We start from the raw sequence: 22,966 nt of genomic DNA, 5'->3' as shown, positions 1-22,966 counted from the left end.
CTTATGTGTGTCTGTATCTGATATATCTGTAACGAAAATGTCAGAGAAGTATGTTAGATCAGTAGTAGTTTTAAACGGTACAGTGCAGTGCTTTGATCAGCTCCCAGGAGTGCTGTGCTGTTTTGTCACACTAAGTGGATTTACTAATTCAATATAGTATGAATAGTTTATTAAAATATACATTTAATTGTTTCCCTAATTATGCCCTGGCTGATACAGCTTTAAACGTTGATTTTTAAGTCTTACGGCTAATTCAAGGCTGTGACCTAATCAATAATTTTTTTACTGCCTTCAAAGGATTGTGATGAATTTTCATAGGCATTTTGCAGGTATTTCTTTTTATCATGGTTAAATTATTTTTTTTTCAAAGTTCCAGGATTGTACATAATGTTTATCAGTAATTAAAATGCTTGAAAAAAAAGCTAAATCTACAAAATCAACTTTTTTTTAAATTGCTTGTGTTTTTTCAGTTGTTTTGAATGAAAAGGAAGTGCAGCTTTTAAGAAGCTACAACGTGTAAAAAAGTTAGTGTTTCTACACAGGCATTTTTGTTTCTTAGTCATTTTTCTAGATGTGACTTATACATGCCAAAGGCTTATATACCGGAAATCATGGTTATTTCTTACATTAAAATACATAAATTATTTGGGGATTTAAATTACGTTTTCACTTGACGAATCTCGCCCATGCTGCAGCTGGTATGTTGGCCTATGTTCTGACTTTTAAGGTGCAGTGAAAAGAATTTTTATACATAACATACAAGGATAATGTGAACCAAAATAATTAGGGAACTATGGATCAGATCAGTGTTTACCAAAGTGAGTGGTAGAAGTTAGTGGTATGACATAGGATGATATTGGCTTGACAAGATGGTGACAATAAGTTTTTTTTTCTGTGAAAGGGGGAATGATGAGACAAATTAGTTGAGAAAACTTCTGGTTAGATAGTTGAATATGATGGTGTCTATATTAGAGGAGCTGTTTATAATCATACGCATCCAGGGAGGGCCGTAACCAAAGCTGGACCAGAAAAGAGTGCTGAATTCACGCTTTTCTTGTTCAAAATAACGGGGAGGGGTTGCCAAAATGTATACTGGCCCATAGTGAATGAGTCAATTTTTGTTTCTAGTTGCGGCCTTGAATGCAATTCATCTAGTTCTAGAATAAAATGCAGTAAAATCTAAATTCTAATGCACTGTTAGTGTAAAATGCTGTTGTATAAACTTTATGAAGCATTGAAGTTGCGATTTTTATCCCTCAAAATTCCAACTTCGGTGTAAAAAGTTCCGCGTTTCTAGAAAAATTTTTCAATTAAATCCTTGAAAAATGATAATCTCTTCATTTGTAGTTTCACAGTTTTCATTGTACGAGCAACCTGAACGAAAATTGATTGTGCATACAGTTATACAGTGAAACCTCGATATAACGATATGCTACGGACTAAGAAAAAATATTGTAAAGAGGTTATCGTTATATTGAGAGGAGCATATTTTCATTTCAATAGCGGCCAAATTTATGCTGCTATTGGCATCTACTCTGAATTGGTTTTATGTCGGTACTAAGAACAAATATTTGTCCCCACATGCACACAAAAATAATGCAACTTGATTAGCTAATTCAGCGGTTCTCAACCTTTTTGACTCGCGGAGCCCTTTTAAGTAAAAAAATTCTATGGCGGAACCCTGTAGGGCAATTTTTTAATTATTCATCAAAGTTACTGATTTATTTTTACTATTTAAAACTATAATTATTTTTTTTCAATTTTACTGGGTTTTTTTTTTTACTTTCCTCGAGTGGCCGCGGAGCCCCTGGAAAGTGTACAAGGAGCCCCCGGTTGAGAACTGCTGAGTTAATTGATGAAATTCAGTTGTTTCACACTGTAAAGGAGTTTACCGCACAGCACTGTTATGTGCTACACAGAAAGAAGCTTCACGGCAATTCATTGACACTTTCAGAGGGTAGATAATGTAAAATACGGATGTTATTAAACACCCTCGAAAGAAAAACTGCTGAGGAACATAGTGAAGGTGATTTTGAGCGAAATACAAAAAAATATCTTTGGTGAACATATAACACAGTTACTAAATTTCCTCAAAAATATCGCAATGAGAGATTTATCGTATAAAGGATATTGTTGTATCGAGAGGAGTTTTAACATTAGACTATAAGACAGGGGCGTAGCCAGAAATTTCGTTCGGGGGGGGAGCAAAGTGACAGAACAATGGATTTGGCCATCTTTTTCCCTTTTTTCGGTCATTTTCTCACATTTCGGGGGGGACCAGACCCCCAAGTCCCCCCCACCCCTGGCTACGCCCTTGCTATAAGAAGTTTCAAACATGATATCGTTGCAGAGGGATTTATCAGTATAGCGAGGTTTCACTGTGTATGCAACAAAAATCCAGAAGTGACTTGGAAGATGAAATGAATGCATTTTTAGCGAAGTGCAAACTTATACTTGAGGCTGATTGAGATAATACGATATTGAAGGAGATGCTGAAACGTGTCTGCTTGTTTAATATACAAAAGATTACAGATTAATTGATACGTGAATTCTTTTGGTTGAATTGCATGTACAGGTTGTTTATTTTTCATTTTACCAATCACTCATCTGGTCGTTAGGAACTGGAATTCACTTTTGCGAATGTACTTACGTCTCAATAAATAAACTAACATCAAGAACCTTTTCAAGGAGACCGTGACCTCGCATTGGATCGAAGGAAGTTTATTCAGAATAAGTGAGATTTTGTGAACTTAGAGAAAGAGAGAGGAAATTAAAGTATGCGTGTAATATATATATCATTTGTTGCATCTAGGCCAAAAGTCCAAAAACTTCGGCAGCCATTATTTCCGAACGTATCTTGTAAGCTAATGAGCGTCGTGCCCTTGAAATTTCAGCAGATACTTCAGAAAGCGATCTTTTCTTTCTTTTTTTTTTTGCCCTTTCAACAGCGACAGGAGAACTTTTGTTGTTTTCGCCATTATATTGATTAAAACTTGAACCGGGATTCTTTTTACATGAGAAAAAAAAAAGAGAAACTTTGGCACGTAAAAGTTTTCGAAATATGGCAATTATATACCATACCATATGAGTACATATCGTGCTGTGGAAACGTTTCCAACAATATAACATTAGGTATAGAACGGGAGATTTGACACTTCACGGGGACATCCACTGTTTCAATCTTGCTCTATTGATGCGGCATGTCTCTTTTATTCATCCGTACCTCGCCAAGGATCATACAAGTTTGCCATGTCGGCTGTCGTCGAACGTAGACGAATCATAGAGATTGAAACCTCAATCACTTCGTTGGTAATGAATGTTAGTTTTTCAATGGTAATCGAGGTGGTGTCCAGTTAGAAGAGCTGATAATAATAATTTAATTTTGAGGACTCACCGATCACATATGCTAAAGGTTGCGTGCAGCGACAATGAATTTCGGGCTTCTAGTTCGAACCTTTTCTTCGCCAGCGAAGGCCAAGGACTTCATCCGAATAAATAACGGTCTATCCGAATTCATTGTCCTATTCACTCTCGTTCATCGGTCCGCGACACTTTGAACTTGATCAACCGACTTGATGCCGTTCTCGGTGCAGACTTGTTGGTGGGCAGTGGATAAACTCGTGTCCGATACAGCTCTCTCGATGCTTAAGCTAGGTTCGTCCTCTTCTCGTTTCCTTGATCTCGGAGCTAAGGAAGTAAAAATTCTTGTAATGAATCGTGATAGTGATGACCTATCATGTGTACACGTTACATGACAAATCAAGATATCAAGGGTGAATGAATCTCCCATATAATAAAAATAATACAGTAATAAGCGCAGAGGATGTATTGAATTACTTACTAATAGAATTTTCGTGAACAGAGTTTTCGGTAACTGAAGCCGGTGGATTTTGCTGAAGTTCCATGTCTTGGGTGGGAGGCGTTCTGGCAGTCCTGATTCCGAAGTCATAATTCCTTAGCCAAGAATAATACAGAACCCCATAGAGCACTAACATTACACCAGACGCTATTCCCATGACACGGAATGCCAGCCTTGCTCCGAAATGCCCCATCATGGTACCACCAGCGAAGCTACCCGAACCACGACCTATTAAAAAAAAAAAACCAACAATAAGCATTTTATTTTTAATAGATGAATAATCGTGATGTCCTAAAGCAGTTTTCCTCACGGTTGTGCCGGTCCGTGAAACGTTTCGCCAAATTCTCAAAGCCCCTAGCAAGGTGAGAAGAATGCTTTTGAAATTTATATTTGTGTAAAGAAAAGAAAAGAAAAACTATTCAGCCGTGTCAATTACATAAACCATTAGAGAAATCGAATTAAGTTAATGAAGTGTTTTTTACGTATGTTTCAGAAACAGTGGATGTCCACCTACCGAGAAGAATGGAACCTTGAACCTCAATTCGTTTACCGGGGTGCTGTAGATGAAGCTATTATACGCGCACGCGCGCGCGGCTCATATTTCATTATCCTCAATTACGAACATTGCATTTCCGTCGACGTATTTTGCTAAGAGCTCCTTTGAATTACTTGACTTACTTGGGTAACTTCAGAGTAGTGATGTGTGGATGAAATACGTTTGTCAAAGATATCTCTGAGTGTGTGAGAATGATAAATTTTGTTGCCTTGGACAAATGAGTTCAAATTTTATTCGCTTTCCCATACCGATAATTTTCTATAGAAGAGAAATAATAAATATTGTGATTTACCGCCAACCTCCCCCCCCCCCCCCTCTCTTCACAACATATCTTGTTTATTTCGTTCCACTTCATCAGAGTGCTATGAAAAAAGATATACCAAAGCACCAGCTTACTGATGAATTTTGCAATAATAAAGGAGCAGATGTGATTCATCAAGTACCCCCAGAAAACTTCTCCATGGGGTCCCCAGACATTAAATTTTCCAGACCAAAAAATTTCATTTGTATTCATTTTACCAACAAATAAATTCCAGGGCTCCCAATCAAGGACCCGGGACCAATTAACAGAATTTTAGCGGAGCCAAGATTGGATTTATCTCGGGCTTCCACTGTTGCAAATTTTACAGTGTAATGCAACAAAAAAACAATGCGATTCATCCATCCAGGGCCTCCAAAATGAAACCTGTCTACTACCACATGGAGCCACCGACCTGGAAGCATGTCGGAAATCCCCTCTGTGAGGGACACGAAAATTTTTCACTTGCATTCATTTTAACAGCGAATGAAATCCAGGGACCGAATTCGCATAATTTTAGTGGAGCTCCAGACTGGCTTTATCTCGGGCTGCCGATGTTGCAAATTTTACAATGTTAAACAACAAAAAACAATGAGATTCATCCAGGTTCCCTAAATGAAACCTGTCAACTTCTCCATGGGGCCCCGACCTGGGGGTTTGTCAAACATCCCCTCTGTGAGGGCCACGAAAATTTTTCATTTGTATTCATTTTAACAACGAATAAAATCCAGGGCCCCAATCAATTAACCAGGACCCGATACGCAGATTTTTAATGGGGCCACAGACTGGCTTTATCTCGGGTTACCGATGTTGCAAATTTCAAAATGTTAAACAACAAACATCATTGAGATTTTCGATCCAAGTCCCTCCGAAATGAAGCCTGTCAACTTTTCCATGGGGGCCCCCTATCCGGAGACTTGTCGTACATTCCCCGTGAGGGCCACGAAAATTTTTTAATTTGTATTCGTTTTAACAACGAATAAAATCCAGGGCCGCCCAATCAAGGAGCCAGGACCCAATTCGCAGATTTTTATGGGGCCCCCAGACTGGATATATCTTGCGCTTCTACTATTGCAAATTTTTCAATGTAGAAGCAGCAAGAAAACAAAGACCCCTGGAAATGAAAACTTTTAACTTCCTCATGAGGGTTATACTGTATGTGCAATGCGCCACGTCCTGGGTACCCGACCCTGTGTGTTGCGATCACTGTTGATACATGCATATTACACATACCTCTCGGCATGACCCCCACAAGGGCACGGCTGACAGGGGCTGGAACGACTCTTACCACTTTTTGATTTTTCGCACTGTAAATTAACCGCAGGGGACCCCGTGAAAATGCTGGTTTGGGGCCTACCAACCCCCCAAAAGTTTTGGTGCATAGAATTTTACACCGGTACGCAGCATAAAAATAAACAGTTTATAGCATTATACCACAAATTGTTCATTTCTGTGCAGCAAATCGGTTTAAAACAAACAGAAAATTTCATTTTAAGAATTATAAGAGACAGTTTTTTTTTCCGATAGGTGGAAGCAGGAATTCCATCTCGATGTTTCTCACATGTATAATAGTTGTACATGTATAATGCATTAATTCATCAATTTATTTTAAATTTATTGTTTATATTTTTTGTATATATTCAATTATAAATTTTATAATTAAATATATACAAAATAAATTTGATATAATATTAATATAATATGAATTTTTTCCTTCTATTAGTTTTTTTTCCATTGATTCTCATACATGCCGGTCCATGAAATTGTTTACTTAATTTCATTGATCCGCCGGTAAAACCGCAAGAAAAAAAGGCCCAACAACACTATCCTAAAGTATACGAGGTATACTGTATTGCATGCCGCTGTGGTGGTGGAGTTATAATACTACTACTACTACTACCACACATGTATCTCGTTCATATTCCTCTGCGGAACTTTTAACGAGTTGGTACGTGTTGGGATACGCGTGTCCGTGTTGTGAACCTAACGTGAAGCTTGTTTCTGTGTAATGCTTGTATAGTGCTGCCATCTTCCACGTATTTTTGAAACTATGAGTGACGTGTAATGTTGGAAGACGAGTGGCCACACTGACAGACTCACATTGCGAGGACTCGGGATCGAACGCAAGTTCACCACATCTACAGACAAAATGTTCGAGAGTCCAGATTCTGCGCCCACTCGCTAATCTCTCGAAATAGAGTTAATCACGAGCATTAAACTTTTGATTCTGGTTCTGCGCCCTGATCGGTCGAAACGAAGGTTGCCGGAGTACTGGCTACTTGGCTACTTTCCTATTGCTTGGCTAGTTTCCTCTTTGCTTGGCATATTTTCCTCTTTCCTTGGCTGGTTTCCTCTTTGCTCGGCTTATTTTCCTCTTTCCTTGGCTGGTTTCCTCTTTCCTTGGCTGGTTTCCTCTTTGCTTGGCTTATTTTCCTCTTTCCTTGGCTAGTTTCCTCTTTGCTTAACTAGTTTCTCTTTTCACGCTATATATGCGCCATTCTCTATATATTTTTCACGTTTTTTTCCTTTAAATTTTAATCTTACGCTTAATATTATTGATTCAACGAAACGCTCTTCTCAGGGCCAAATCACATTAATCTCACTGACGCATCTTCCGAGTAATTACTGTTATAAGGTGATCAGAAATGACGAGGAGAGAAAAACTGTTGTTTTTAAGAGTAAAAAAGATTTGACAAACAAACAAACCGTTATACTGTATTAGCTTTTTCGTTATACCAGGGATCTTCAACGTGTAGCCGTTGGCGACTTTTGTCGTAGCCCGCCGATCATTTTCAGAAAATGGTTGAAAACATTGAAAAATGATTTATTCCAGAGAATTAATTAAAGAAATAATTTCGGAATCAATGAAAAAGATAATTCCGGAATCAATGAAAAAGATAATTCCGGAATTTATGAAAGAAATACTCTTTAATTTCGGAATTTTTACGAAAAAAATAATTCTATAATTTATTTAAGAAATAATTCCAGAGCGTATCGATTAAAATTCAAAATTAATGAAAGAAATACAGTCAAACCTCGTTAGTGGGTCACCTGGTTAACACGTCACTCCGCTTAACGGGTCACTTTTTGGAAGTCCCAATTGTCCTCGGGCAGGAATTGGCACAGCTATGGCCTACTCCGTTTAACGAGTCACTCCGCTTACTAAGTCATATTTTCGCTCTCCCAAGAGTGACTCATTAACGAGGTTTGACTGTAATTCCAGAGATGAGAATTCAGAATTATTGAAAGAAATAATTTTAGAATTTTTTAGGTTAATAATATCCGAATTAGTGAAAGAAAAAACTTATAAATCAATGAGATAAATATTTCACAATCAATAATTGTAAGCCAACTGCAAAGAATTGTTGTTACAGTGAAACCAACTACATCTTTGACAAATTATGTTAAATAAAACTAAAGTGAAGGCTTAAATCTTGTGGGTGGTGAAATCAGTGATGTGGTGAAATACACTCATCTTATAATAATTCAAGGATGTTGAAGAAATTTTTAAGGTAATGTTTTCAGATAGTGACATTGCAGAAAAGGGAAATCTTGCCTTCCTTGATCGTGTTCAATTTTTTCATCAAGAGCATTTGAAACGCATAAATGCGTGTACAAAAAATGTAATAATTAATAAGGTACGATAATGAGATGGTATGTGATAATGATAATTAATTAATATAATTAATTTTGTAATTACTATACTATTTACAAAAATGATATAAAGTGTTACTGTTTATGACCCATGGAAGGATTACATCCCTTTTGGTCAAATAGTGTTTGTTTTGTAGTTTTCTTTTTGTCTTTCTGTCTTGTATGTTTTGATTTTGTCTTGTCTAAATAAATAAATAAAATAATTTTTTATATTGAATTTTTGATTAAAGAACTACCTGGAATTTTTTGAAAATTTGATAGGAAAAGTTGGGGAAATTTTCTCACGAAAACAATTTTTTTTTCTTCACGCCAAGAATTCAAATTTATTTTGTTTTGTTCTATCTTGATGAATACACTATAAAAGTTTTATAAAAGATCATTTATATAGCACTTCTATAATGTAATCCCAGCCTGAGAATTATTTTTACAGCTATCATACGCAGGTCTACAAAATGAACTTGGAAATATTATGTTACTGACATTTTGTATTGCAATAAATGGAATTTCAGATGTCTAGTATCTTTGTTTTTCCGTAATTTAATTGAAGTAGTACAGTACATGTTGTGGTTGAAGACGCGCGGGGGGTGCTTGAGTACTCGTGTTAATTTGTGTCGTTAGACCGAGTACCTCCAGAATCGATTCAAAAATAAAAATTTCCTGAGTGAAGCTCAAGTTTAGCAGTCACGCATGTTTGAAACACTTCTGACGCCTGGAGAAGTGACCAGCCACATCGCCAGACTTCGAACACTGGCCATTTCACAGTCTAGATCTCTCTATCGAAGATCTAATGTAGTTCCGCAAACATTGTATTACGTTATATGGAGTTATACACACGACGCGCGCGGGTACGGGTGGAATTCACCCGGATCATTGGCTACTTTTAAAGGTGATTTTGCATGGAACTTTTTTAATTATTTGCCGTAAATACCCTTAAAAACACCACATGAAGGTCCCTGTTCATCAATAGAACGTACGTCTATCCCTCCGTTTAAGGAGATACAGTAACTTTAACTGCCTACGTTGTTAACACGAGGATTTATTTTATTAAAGTTATTTAAAAACATTTTATGGCGCAAAATATGGATCAATTTTGGTGATTTTTGAAAAAAGTTGCATGTTTTTAAAGTTAAAATTCAGAATAAAAAAAAATAACCATCAATTATATAAAATCATAAAAGCTTGTGTTAAAGTACCGTAAACTGGGGTGACTTTGTGCCACTCTTTTTGAGGTTTTTCCTTGATATCTTCCTTTATGCTTTGCCTAGGCTGCTGGGGATTTTACTAAAGGAAGCCTTACATCTCTCAGCTTTCGACTTCTGGTTTAAAAAAAAAAAATTATGATGACAAGGAAAGGACAGCGAATTTTTTTTCATGTGGGTGGCATATATTCACACCCCCCCCCCTGGGGGTAGCGACTATGTGCCACACTTTTCTCGCCTGTCACACCTATTTTTATTGAATTCCGGTTGTTAACTTTACTTGGAACCCTTTGAAAAAATTATTTCTGCCCAAAATTAGGTCATTTTTGAATTTTTAAATAAAATAATCTCTGAAACCTAAAAAAATCAGTTTATTGACATTTTTAAGTAAAGAAAGCATTTATTTTTACTTTTTTTTTGGAATCACTAATTTGCTGAAACAGTAACAAAAATAAAGAAGACTTAAAACTCGAAAATCTAAGGCTTTTCTTAAAAAATAACACCCTGTAAATATAACATTAATTTCTTCGAATCCACTACATACTTGCTGTCCCTATCAATTGGTCAAGGTTTCTTGATTTGCATTATGATTCGGCACCTCGGATACCAAATTTTATCGGTTGAGTCAGGCCATGAGTCAGATTTGCCAACTTTCTTCATGGCCCTTACACACGCTTCCCCAATATGATGAAAAATGGTGAGCATCTGTGGGCCAAAGGCCTCTCCAAGTGTTTTATTTGAGTAATTACGGTAGGGTCGACTACCCAGCTTCCACACGTACTTGCGAACCATTGCTGGAACAATAACAAACTAGTGAAAAAAGGGCAAAAACTCTGAAAAAAACACCACCTGGCACAAAGCCACCACCTGAATCCCCATTTTTTTGTTTATGCGTGATATTTCTGCCAAAAAATGCAGTATTTTTACAATTCAAATAAGTATTTCTTATCGTAAGTAACTTAAACATAGAAATATAAAATTACCAAGTTTCCACGAAACACACACTGTCTGCAACCGGAGGGGGTTTACACGCGCTTGAAAAATTTCGTGTAAATCACAATATAACCTAAAAAATTCTCTAGACAACAGATGATGCAATAAATACTATCGGTGCGTCACCTACATCTCCTGAATCGGCATGAAAAATTTTGAAACCGATTGTTCATCCATACACTCCCAGGAAGCGCTTGCGTCCTGAAATCCGTGAATGGTACATAGTCAGAACCTTGGAACAAAGTCACCCCAGTTTACGGTATCTAACACCATAGAGTTGAGAGACACAGAGTTTCGAGACATTTGAATGAGTGATGTTTGAAAAAAATGTTTCTTATCTAAAAAAACTTGGTTTTAAAAGAAAAGCATTTTAGTGAAAAACATTAGCATGTGTATATAATGCCTGCCGCAATTTAAATTAAAATATTCTAAGAATATTATTAGTACAGGTAGAACATTCCTTTTGCCCATACTGCACAATTTTATTCTTAAATAATAAAATAAAACGTAAAAAATATTAAATAATATATAAAAACAACGCGCTATCCACGTACAGCGTTCACTGGGTGAAAACAAAATCAATCTAAAGATTCGGGCGAAACGCCGGCACTGAAACGCCAGCAAATATGTGCTCGTGTGAAAAGGCATGCGGATCCGGACTCGCGTCCGCTCCGTGTGTAAAGGGTCTTAAAAAGTCTCGTCAGACGTCATCAGGCCTACAAATGGTACACATATTCAATCTGATACAGATGGCAGTACTAAAGAAATCAGATATAACACTAGATACGCGCTTAGACTGTTAGAAGGCGCGTATACATTAGCGCGCGGATGAAAGTATTGCAATGAAAGCATCCGCAATCGGTTGTTCACTAATTTGTACGGTGTTGAGAACGATTCTTGAACTGCTTCAAAAAACTGGACTTACCTGGAATCGGTTTTTTTCAACGAACACCAAGAAAAGAAAGGAAGACAAAGGAAGTTAGTGTACCCACGAGCGGATTAGAACTACTGCAGGGTCGTGCGTTGCAAGATCTGCGTGCTAGTGTATACGCGCCTTTCCACTTCCGGCACAACTCATTAGGTAGTAAATTGCCCATGGCGAGAGACCTGAGTTGTGCTCGGTATGAAAGGAAAGAAAGCACTACACATAGCAAGCATAACACAGAAACAAAATTCACCTTAGGTTCACAAAATGTTCACGCACATTCCAACGTGTACCAATTCGTCAGAAGTTCCGCAGAGAAATATGGACGAGGTGCATGTGTGATTTAGTAGTATTTATTGTATGACTTAAATGCGAAACATTCAATATACAATGGATTGCGTATTGGCATTGCTTTTACTATAAACACCAAATATAACCCCCCAGCAAGCAGATATTTTGCTTAATGTGGGGGGGCCTCGAGCGCCCGAGTGGCGTGGTGGTAGGATGCTTGTCTACCACCGTGAAAGTTGACTTCCAACCCATCTCATTAATGGCACTAAATTACAATATAGCGATATGGCCAGAGTTGGTGTTTGGTGAAGTAGTGCTGTGGAGGCCTAAAGCTGCCTTGCCTTTGAATAATTTACCCACTCTGGTTACTGATTGTGTTTGGCTCTTAATGGGGGGTTTACTGGTGAAGAGAAGGACGTTGAAGTCCTTTGACTGGCTTGCAAGCAAGGCCGTCTTAAGAGCATCATGGGGCATGGGCGGAGATGAGGGGAGGGGGGGAATACCCCCAGCGTCAAAGGTGGAGTCGACTGATCTAATGTATATATGTATATATGAATTGACATCATCATCATCATCATCGTGCGCCCCCCCCAGACTTCCAAGTCTATCACCGCCTATGGTCCCGGGCCAAGTGGCTTTTTTGAGGCCCTACCGGGTAAATTCTAGAAAATTTCAACCAAATCTCATCTTTGTGAGGCTTCTCTTCTCTTGAGGCCTGTCCCGTGCCCGTGTGGACCCTTGCATTGCATGCAAGAGGTCTCTGGGCCATTGTCATACGTTTTGTTTTTTAATTATGGCTTCTCTGAATAAGAGAGAGGAATGACGATGGGCAGGATATTTTCCTTTTCCGAAAGTTTTCCAGTTCTTTGTTCCATGTAACAAGCATAACGCTATACGCCTGATACGCCTTTGAAATAGATCGTGAACAAAAAATATAAGTTTGAAAGCTTTTACTCACCTACTCCGTAATGGAGCCCGCCGATGCAGCCTTGTATAGTAGCCAGGAGTCCGTGAGGCGATAACTCAGCACTGTAAGTAGCTGCCGCTACCCACATCAGATGGTAAGTGAAGGCCTCCATCGCCTCGAACGGTATGCACCACCAAGGGTCGTGTATATAAGAGTACCCGAAGAACCTAATGAAGTAAAAGAACAGGGCCAGTAGCAACAAATTGACCTGGCCGATCTTCCGCACGAACCAATCGGACTCGTGGAGGAATGGCAGTCCGACGATTGCACCAGTCGTCAAGGTCAATCCAAGCAGAAAGTTTGGGCTTCCCATGTCCATCAGGTACCAGAAGAGGAAAGACTCGACGAACCCCCACATCGCGCCGAGCCAGAATATGACCAACATGAGGACGATGACGGGAGGCACTTTCAGCAGCTTGCGGAAGTTCTTCAATACGTTCTCCGCCGGTGGAGGAACGTCGACGCTCATCACCCAGACAGCGATGGCGGTGCCGACTGCCAGCACGTTGTAAAAGTGGAAGGCCGGCGAGTAGTCCATGTACCCTCTGTGTTGACTGAGCAGATCTACGAGGAACCCGGTGACTGGAGAAAACACAGCTTGCGCCAAGATCGCCCAGAAGCGTTGCCTTCCATAATGGCCACCGTGAGCCTCCACCATCGCCAGTGCCGTGGCATCAAGCAAAGTCAGACAGATGGACGAAAACACGTTGAACAGGATGCGGAGCACAAAGTACAGCCAGAAGGTCAGCACCCAGTTACCCGTGGTGCGCACGCAACGATTGATGTGCGGGTACGTACCATTCTCATCGTCTGGCAGTTGCCTGAAGGTACACTTCAACGAGCAGTTTCTACTTTCGTGTATCACCAAGGGGCAAGTCGATGCGATAGGAATCAAATCACGAGTCGGAGGGGGATCCGAATCGAAGTATTCCTCCTCTAAAGGTGCTGCACGAAGGAGAGGATAAATACAGCTGGATTTATCCGGGAAAGGTGTCCCCAAATGGATCCACAGAGAGTAATTGCTGCTCTCGAGGGAACGGTGGCCGTTCTCGAAGTAACAGTCCTCTGACGAACCGTTCCTCGAACACAACTGCCGGATGTCGACCATCTCCTCGCCTTCATTGCGTCCGGGACAATAAGTGTTGCACGACGAAATCTCGACCGGGTTGCTCTTGTGGACGTGGAAGACGTCGCACGGTCCACCCCAGCACTTCTCGACAACGGCGTGGGGCAGAATGACGGGTCCGCAGTGCAGATGTATGTCGGGGTGCTCGACTCTCGGTCCGGGCACGGGGGGGACGAAGAGTATGGCCGTCGCGAACGCAACCGAGCTGAGCACGGATAACATTAAGACGTCCTTGTACCGGCCGAGCTTATCGGCTATCATCCCGGCCAGAGGTGTGCAGAGGAGCTGAGTTACGGGCAGTAGAGTATATATGGTGGCCGTTTCGGCTACTGTTATTCCGAGCTCTTTCATGTGGATCGTCATGTACGGAATCAAAGACGAAGAAGCTATAAAAGAAAAACACAATGTAGGGGCTACTATAAGCACAGGTAAATATTTCTATACCATAAGGATTTCATTATGCACTCATTATGCATTATTTATTTATTCATTCATTATGCATTCATTATTTCATTATGCATGCTCAAAACTTTAAGCAACAAACTGATGATTCTCGATTGTAACGGTATGTTGATATGGACAGAAATCTCTATTGTCACCCGTATCGGCATTCGTGTCTTCAACAGAGGTTCAAAGACTATAATAACTGGCGAACCGTTGATCCAAGAACATTGGTTTCCAACTGGGGTTCCATGATGACAGTTTTTTTGGGGGTTCCGCATGGTCAAATGCCATGGAACCCTGAAAAATCCCGGTATCCGGAGCTTTCAGAGAAGAAAACTTCCTTGTTACTAATACTCGCAATTCTGTTCTTGAATTTTAACGAGATAATGTCGTTAAAAAAAAAAAAAAAAATCAGTAGATTGAAAGAACAGCATAAATGAGAGGAAAGAAGCGCTGTTCATTAGTTTTTATTCTGTTTTTACCCAACTTTCCTCCGAATTTTGAATTCAAAAATACCTCTACGATTATTGTTGTCCTCAGGAGAGACAGGGTAACAACTTTCTAATTGGTTTTTCGAGGACAGTGTGCCCATATAAAAAGTTATTTTTTTATTTTGATAGCTATACAACCCCTTGCAACATCAATGACGTATGAGTTCAACACGTTATTTGGATACTTTTTCTAATTGGAAGTATGCTCCTGGAATAAACGGTTCACCAGTGAAATGTGGCAAAGGGAATTAAATAATCACCCTGCATATATAAATTGTATGTAAGAAACATCACTGAACTGGAACTACTGCTGTCACCTATCAAGTAAAATATAAAACTGTTGCGATTCTTCGATTGAAATTGACGTCGGTTTTTGACCAATGCTTTGCATAGAAAAAAGTCAATATAATATGATATCGATAAATATTTTTTGAGCAATAATATCAATTGAATTGTCTCAAGTTTGCTTAAAAATTTTAACAGTTGTTGTTTTGTGTGCGGTAAACTAACGTTAGTAAGATACGCAGAAATTTTTATAATTACAATCTAAAGATAGGTAAACCAGAATCGAACTAGTCTGGTCTATATTCTTCGTTGCAAACTTGACAATTCCATTGATATTATTGCTCAAAAATATTTGTCAATATCACACTACATTTAGTTTTTAAATGCGGCACATCAATCAAAAAACCAGTCGACAATTTCAATCACAAAAATTCTATTTTTTATTTGATAGGTGATAGTAATATGTAATAAATAAATTATATATATATATATATATATATTCCTATATTTCCTATATTTAATGTAAAAGGTAACATTTTATTTTCGGCATTTTCCGCAGATACGAGATATAAAATTCTCTGCGCAGAGAAACAACTGGTCTGTGCAGGCGAAATAAAAGCGAATGCACATCTGGAAAAAAAAAATTAAATCATGGCCAACACAAGGGTAGAGGCTGACAGGGCTCCAGCCATGAGGCTTGGGACAATTATCGTCATTTTTTATTATTTCATTCTATAAATTCACTACAGAAGGGCCCGTGCAAAGTCTGGTTTGGGGGCCAGCCTGGGGGGGGGGAGAAGCCCTACTCCAAGGAAGAGCTATGATGAGACCCCTCCTATGCATCCAAGCAAAGCCTCCTAGATACTACTACTAGGAGGCTTTCATCCCATCATTAATTTGTTAGAAATTCCATAAATCTGTCTTGCTATCTTCCATAATTCTTGGAAGTACATGCACGATTAAGTAGAAGTAGTGTACATGTGATACACGTGCTTACGAAAAGAGTGTAACATGATAAAAGCGATTAAATGGAAGCATGAAGATTTCTCTGTACTTTCATATCTTGGAATAATTTTAGAGAGAGAAAAATATATACGGTCAAACCTCGTTAATGAGTCACTCTGGGGAGAGCAAAAATATGACTTAGTAAGCGGAGTGACTCGTTAAACGGAGTAACTCATAGCTGTGCCAATTCCTGCCTGAGGACAATTGGGACTTCCAAAAAGTGACCTGGTAAGCGGAGTGATGTGTTAACCGGGTGACACACTAACGAGGTTTGACTGTATTTTTTTCCTTTTTATATTTTATTTTCCCCCATCATTTTTTTTTATATTTTAATATAAATTTTTTCCAACTACCTGTTAGGGTGACTTCCCAGTTGTTTTTGGTGTTTGCATTTGTTTAAGTACACAAAACATAAAATGGAATTTGAAATTAATTAAAAAATTAAAGTACATTAATCAATTGAAAGGTAATTAATTTAACTTGAAAAATAACATCAACTGAAAACAAAATAAATTTGTTTTTTTTTTTAAATTGGGAAATTTATAAAGTTCTTTCCACTAATGCATAATTTTAAGTTTGCGTCTTAAGCACGAAAAAAAAAAATGGCGCCTTTCACAATTTTGCTCCCCCACGGACCAAAACTTGGCTACGCCACTGAACGGAACCTATATTATGCGGAAACCTGTCATTAACGGAATAAATCGTGGTCCCATGATTTCAATGCCGAAACGCACTAAAAAACCTGCATTAAACTGAGCCTGTCTACTAACGGAAAAGTAAATTTTATCCTTTAACGGAAAATTTCACACAAACACTTCGATTGTTTCGCTACCAATTGACCAAAGGATCACACAAAATATTAGTGCTTGATTGTGATAGTGATCTTAGTAGCTTGATTGTGATCTGTCGAAATTTTTAATGCGATGACCGCTTGCCACAACACAATGCGAGTTCTACTTCACCAATCCTTACATTTGTAAAAACCGTTACCGTATTTGATGCTGCGGTTTTTGAAAAGCCACATGTAGTGAAGAAGTTGTTTTCTGTGTGTGTGAAATTGTAACAAAATTTTTTTCGGTAAAGCAGGCTTTTCTACTGGAGTAATCAGTGTAATGGACCCCACCATCACCACAGTGGTAGTCGGCTGAAGTTGGTTTTCTGTGGCTCCCAACTTCAAGGTGCGAATGCGAGCCGATCATTCGATTGAAAAATCAAACACAGCACTACATACGCATTCAGATTTGTTAGGTATACACACAGTTACACTTCCGGCACAATTCACGAGGTAGTAAATCGCCCATAGATGGTGATAGACCTGAGTTGTGCTCGTTTTGAAAGAAAAAAGTGTAATGGTTAGATTTCCAAATGATATACAAGGCCTAAAATATTATACGCAAGCTGCTTTCCGTGATCGCAAGTGCTGAGCAAGGCCGAAATCAGAGGGGGGGGGGGGGAATTGCTCGGGCAGCAACATTTAGGAGATGGAAAATTTTATGTGGGAAAATCATCGAATTTTTTGCAGTGGTCGGGACAGCGAAATCATGTTGCTGTCCCCCACACCCCAATTACATAAACATAGACGACAATGTACAAATTGAACCTGACACGACAGGTATTGACACCCTCATTGAAAATTTCGGAGAAAGTCAAAAAGAACGTAAGTGTAGTTATTTCAGATCAAGAACATTGTGGGGGTGAAGTTTCATACAGAGATGCTATGAAAACCTAAATATTTGGTAATTATAGAGTAAATAATGTACATTACATTAAATTAATTAGTTTATTTTCAACTGATTTGCTTTAATTATACTGTATTTCAATTAAATATGAGACAGTTACGTAATTTTGCACATTTTGTCAATTGAACCTCTATTAAGCGGAAACCTGTGTTCAACGGAAAAATTATCTCGATCCCTTGCGATTCCGTTAAGACAGGTTTTACTGTATAGAGGCACCCACAAGAAAAAATTTGCACTAATTTCTTAAAAATCTGAAATATATCTACAGAGTTGTTGTTGTTGCTTATTGTATTCAAAAGAAATTTTATTAAGCTTTGGGACATACGGAATGGGGCCCTAAAGAGCTGTACATTGTATGTATTATTTTTGTTGCATTGTGTTTCTTCTGTATTTTTCTTCCTTGTACTGTATGTGATTGTATTTGTGTGTATTGTTTTTCAATATAATAATAATAATAATAATAAATGCTTTTTATACATATATACAGTAACTGCTGTATAAGCTAATTTCTAGACCTTGCTCATAATATACACTCCTTGAATCACGAACGGGGGATATGTAACAAGCGTACTCAACTGTATATATTCAAAATTTTGCACAGATCGGTCTAAAATTGTAGATTTGTGCGGTATTGAGAACATACAGATAGAAAAGCAGTTTTATATATACGGGGCGCAAGTCCTTATACATCCCCCCCTCTTAACTTTTCCTTTGGTTATACTTTAATATAAACATACTTTCATCATAAACACCATTTATTCACTAAGGGCACAGTAAATTATCTAATAGTTAATAGTCATAGTGAATGGTATAATATAAATATAAAAATAATTTACTTTAATGGGGGCCGTATATGTACCGAGTCCTCTGACTTCTAATTAAAAAGTTGCTGCCCTGTCTCTGCTTAGCCAAACCAAAAAAGATTGTTTCCAAGTGCAATATTTGTCAAGATAATTTGAGTTTGAAAATCGCAGAGCACCACGCCAACATGGGTCGTTGAGTGACGTACTTGAGTGGGAAAAGCGCACAAATTCAAAAAAAAATTTTAGGCCCCCCCTCACACGAGAATAGGCCTACTTGCTTCCTAGATACCAGAAGACTGGGTATCCTATGGCACCCCACTGTGACGAAGATATCGGAGTATTGGGTGGGAGACAAGAATACCTGCGCGACCAGTTGACTGATGACTTCGCATACTAATCTTCACGCTACTCAGGTATCGCGACTCTGAAATATTTCTTTATATTTGTAGTACGCTTTCTCACACATGGGTGTTGCACCCTCTCTCATACTTTTTTTTTTGCATGAAATTGATTATTTCTGCATAGTAGTTGATCGTTCACCTCTCTTTGGTCTTCCCGTCTTGAGTTTGTTTTTTGTATATATACGCTAATAAATAATCAAGTTTTAAATAAATGACTCATCTGTGCTCTCACCACGTAGTGTATTGACAAATATTTCCGTGACCATGTGAAGATAATAGGGAACTTAAAATCGCATCATTTTTCCCCGGTCTCTTGGGTTTCAAAATGTTTATAGCAGCGTCGTGTGAGGGAGAACAGGCAACTCGAGTCATTCGGTCGACCAGTCTCTTGGTATTCGGGATACTCGAGATTGATTTGAGTATCTCCGTCTGAGGGGAGCCGTAAAAAGTCGTAATTCATTTAAACTTTTCTACGTTCTGAGATTGGGTTTATCAGATTAGGAAACTCTCAAATGAGGTTAACGATGATGATAAATATTAATTGAAGAATAAATGAAAAATATTTTCACTACTGACCTCCATACCAGCAGAAGAGCACTATTTTCAAAGGCAAAAGAGTTCTGTTGATTGTTGGACATTTCATTTTCCTTGAAACAAAAATAAAACAACAATGTAGTAACTTAATATGAACTTCCACAAGCTTTCATGTCTCATGAAAGCTTGTGAAAGTTCTAGGCCGTAACGACAACGCATAAATCATATGTCATCTACTGCGTCAACCACAATCACAGGTGAAACGTCTGATCGATGTCTCAGTCTCACCGTATAGCCCAAAAGACGAATTCATGTAGCTCCTAAAATAACATTTAGGATCAGTGCTGTCCTAATGTATCAGCCCACCAGGGCACGCCCCGGGGCCTTAAGAAAAGAGAGAGGGCCTCGAAAAAATGAGATCACGTTGAAGTTTTTGAGAATTTGGGCCAGGTAGTGCCACAAAAAAAATCAGTTGTCCAGGTGGGCCCCATGATGCTCTTTAGACGGCTCTGTTTAGAAGGCGACTGAATGAACATCAACTGGTTTGAGCATCATCGTTCGAGACGCATTACTATGCTGTTAAAAATCCACTACTATACTGTATTAAGCTAATATAGAAGGACCATCACTCTAAAAGAAACTTTTTTTCCTGATCCACTTCATAAGGCCAGCTGTCGGAAGAGCAAACAAAGAGAGTAGGTCAAGACGTAGGCCGTCTTTGAGAGTTTTTACTTTATATAAATGCCCACAGTAAAACCTGTCTAAAAGGGCTGCCCTCTCTTTCTCAGAAAACTGACTCTTTAGAGAAGTAACCTTTAAAAAATTGTGAACTAACGTATATGGGAAAAGTTCAGTACATAAAAAAATTGGCTCCAAAGGAACACATCCCTTGAGTTGACCCCTAAGGGATGCTTAATTATCGTACATGTTACAGTAAATGCACGAATGCCGGTTACCTGCCTGCGTCTTACCCAGGGCCAAGTGATTTTTCTGAGGCTCTATTTGGAAAATTCTCGAAAAATTCAACTGCCTCTCATTTTTCTGAGGCCTCCTCTCGTCTTGAGGCCCCCGGGAACGGTCCGGGTGGACCCGTGCGTTAAGACGGCACTGGTCTCACTGCAATGATCTGGTACGAACTCAAACAATTCTTCCCATTACTGACTTATACCATCGGTTGTCATTTATTGACACACTATCTCTGGCTCAATCTGCTCCAATCGCAATACCGGCATGAAACTGTATCTTATTGTATGCCTTACCTTGACGTATAGTAATCCTCAGTGGATGTATAACAAGAAAAAAAAGAGATCACTAGTTTTTCAAAAGATTTCCCAACAGCGTATATCCCGATGACTGGGGTGTGTGTTAAATGGCTAGCAAAAGAAATCAACACAAAATACGGATTCGCTCTTTTTTTCTTCTTCTTCTTCCTCTCTGGGAGTTATATCTACATCATTGAGATCTAAATGATCGATTGCATCATAGGTCTCTCGTTCTCTGTGTTTCTTTCATAAGCTGAGGTCAGTCGGCGGCACGGCCTCGCGCGTCGTCGATAAAAACCGGACCATTTTGACCAAACGAATCGTATTTTAGATCTGGTAGGAAAAAAAACCAAAAAACCGATAAGATTAAAAACGGCTGCAACAGGGTACAAAGGCCCAAAGAGAAGGCTTGCAGTCTCTCTCTCTCTCTCTCATTTATCTGTTTATTTCCTCAGTGCTGGCCGATTTCCAATACGAATTCCTTTTGATGATGGCCCCGTCCTTATGCATATTCACCATCCCGTATAAACCACTCCAACATTCAACACCTCTTTAAAATTGACCCTTATTTCCGATGGCTACACATTCTTATGCACTGATTAACAAATGGAAAGAAACGTATTGCTCTACTGCACGCCTGATTTTCTCCACGTGTTAGAATTTTTGAAGTAAAATTGGTAGTTGGTTTAAACCCGCGTAGCAAGTGATAACATTTAAACGAACAATAGTCTGCATGGCATGATACTGGCATAAATTTTATGCACCGCGATGTTTTTTTTGTTTTCAGCCGATCTTCTCAGCAATTTTTTTTTTTGTGCCGAATATGAATATACAGTAGTTGAACTTGAAACGAACGGTTGGGAGGAAGTTCTGCGGCAGACAATCCACTACGTAGTGATGGTAACCTCTTCCATCGATATTTCCCTCAAAAATTTCCCCTTTGACTAAATTTTTCCCAAGCATTCAGGAAAAGTGTGCTGCCATCTAGCGGCAAAACACATAATAAAGTATTTTACAATAGAAAAGCATTAATTCCTTTATTTTTTGCAAAAACTCTTTTGTTTGATGAACTCTCGAAATTCCCCACAAATGCTAAGAAATTTCCCACGAGTTACCATCACTGTCACTATGATATGCAATTTTTATTTTTTGTAGGTGCCACACAACAGGAATTTAAAATATTAGAGAGGAAGTTTTACGCTGGGACCACTGCTGCCACCTATCAAATAAAAACGAAGCTATTTGTTGTAATTCTTCGAGTAAAATTGTTTAATGGTCTTAACCAGCCATCTGGTCAGTTAATTTCTGTGTGTGCTACCCGCGGTGCCCCTTTTTATGCAGATGCACATGCACAGGGGCGGATCGAGCTTACCTGCCACCCGGGTGTGAAGCCTCATATGCCGCCCCTAATGGTGACCGAGTTCTTCATTGAAGGGACCTCGAGATAAAAAAAAACCTGATTTTTTTCTTTTGCACACCAAGAAAGCTGCACACTATTGTTTACCGTGTAAAATGCGCGTGACCATACGTCCGGCTTTTGAAGTAGACTTTTCTGGGGTTATTTTTTTGTCATAGAATTATTTTACCATTCTTAATAACGTCAGATAACTTAATCCTTGAAACAGCACTCATTTTCGGGAGCCAGCATCACTTATCCTGTAAAGGTAATTAATAACGAGGTTATTTTTATTAAGAAATTTTTTTGGAAGATGCTTCTCTTGTACTCCAGGGCCCCGGACAAGTGAGAAGCCGATTTTTTTTTCTTTGCTTTCATTTGACTATTCTGGAACAAATGCTGGGTGAGGGAACCAAAATACACACTTGGCCCATGTGATAGAGTGCAGGGGTGGTTCTTGACCATGCAACCCATTCCGGCTGCACGGGGCGCCGCTCAAGAGGGATGCTAAATCCGAGGTGAATGGATAAAAAAGAAGTTTCATTGGCCGAAAAAAATCAAAGAAAATGTTTTCTGTCTGCTCTGGAGAGACATAAAATCCGAGGCGAAATTTTGTTTTGTTTTGTTAGGAATTGTTTGGATCAGTTGTGAGGGAGGGGCGTGACCCCCCCCCCCCCAAGGTAGGACTGACTAGTCCCGGACTCCAAGCTGGAGCCCGGAACTAAATCTCCATAATGT

The 22,966-nt window shown here is 38.9% G+C and overlaps 1 protein-coding gene across 1 annotated transcript; it reads right to left on the bottom strand.

The window, feature by feature from the left end:
- Positions 1-2,705: 2,705 nt before the first annotated feature.
- LOC149068934 (major facilitator superfamily domain-containing protein 6-like) lies at positions 2,706-21,167 on the bottom strand. The gene is made up of 5 exons (XM_089250840.1): positions 20,830-21,167; positions 19,613-19,683; positions 12,734-14,254; positions 3,842-4,087; positions 2,706-3,687 (listed from the first exon to the last, which is right to left on the bottom strand). The coding sequence occupies exons 2-5, from the start codon at positions 19,677-19,679 to the stop codon at positions 3,536-3,538; spliced, it is 1,986 nt and encodes a 661-aa protein (XP_089106966.1). The 5' UTR covers positions 19,680-19,683; positions 20,830-21,167; the 3' UTR covers positions 2,706-3,535.
- Between the last annotated feature and the right edge of the window lie 1,799 nt (positions 21,168-22,966).

This window comes from Pholcus phalangioides, unplaced genomic scaffold (assembly GCF_987345545.1).
Source record: "Pholcus phalangioides strain wild (caught in Gottingen) unplaced genomic scaffold, Ppha-v1.0 ptg000024l_1, whole genome shotgun sequence".
NCBI lineage: Eukaryota > Metazoa > Arthropoda > Arachnida > Araneae > Pholcidae > Pholcus > Pholcus phalangioides.
Note: the sequence above shows the minus strand (reverse complement) of the source record. Positions and strands in the feature narration are given on the sequence as shown.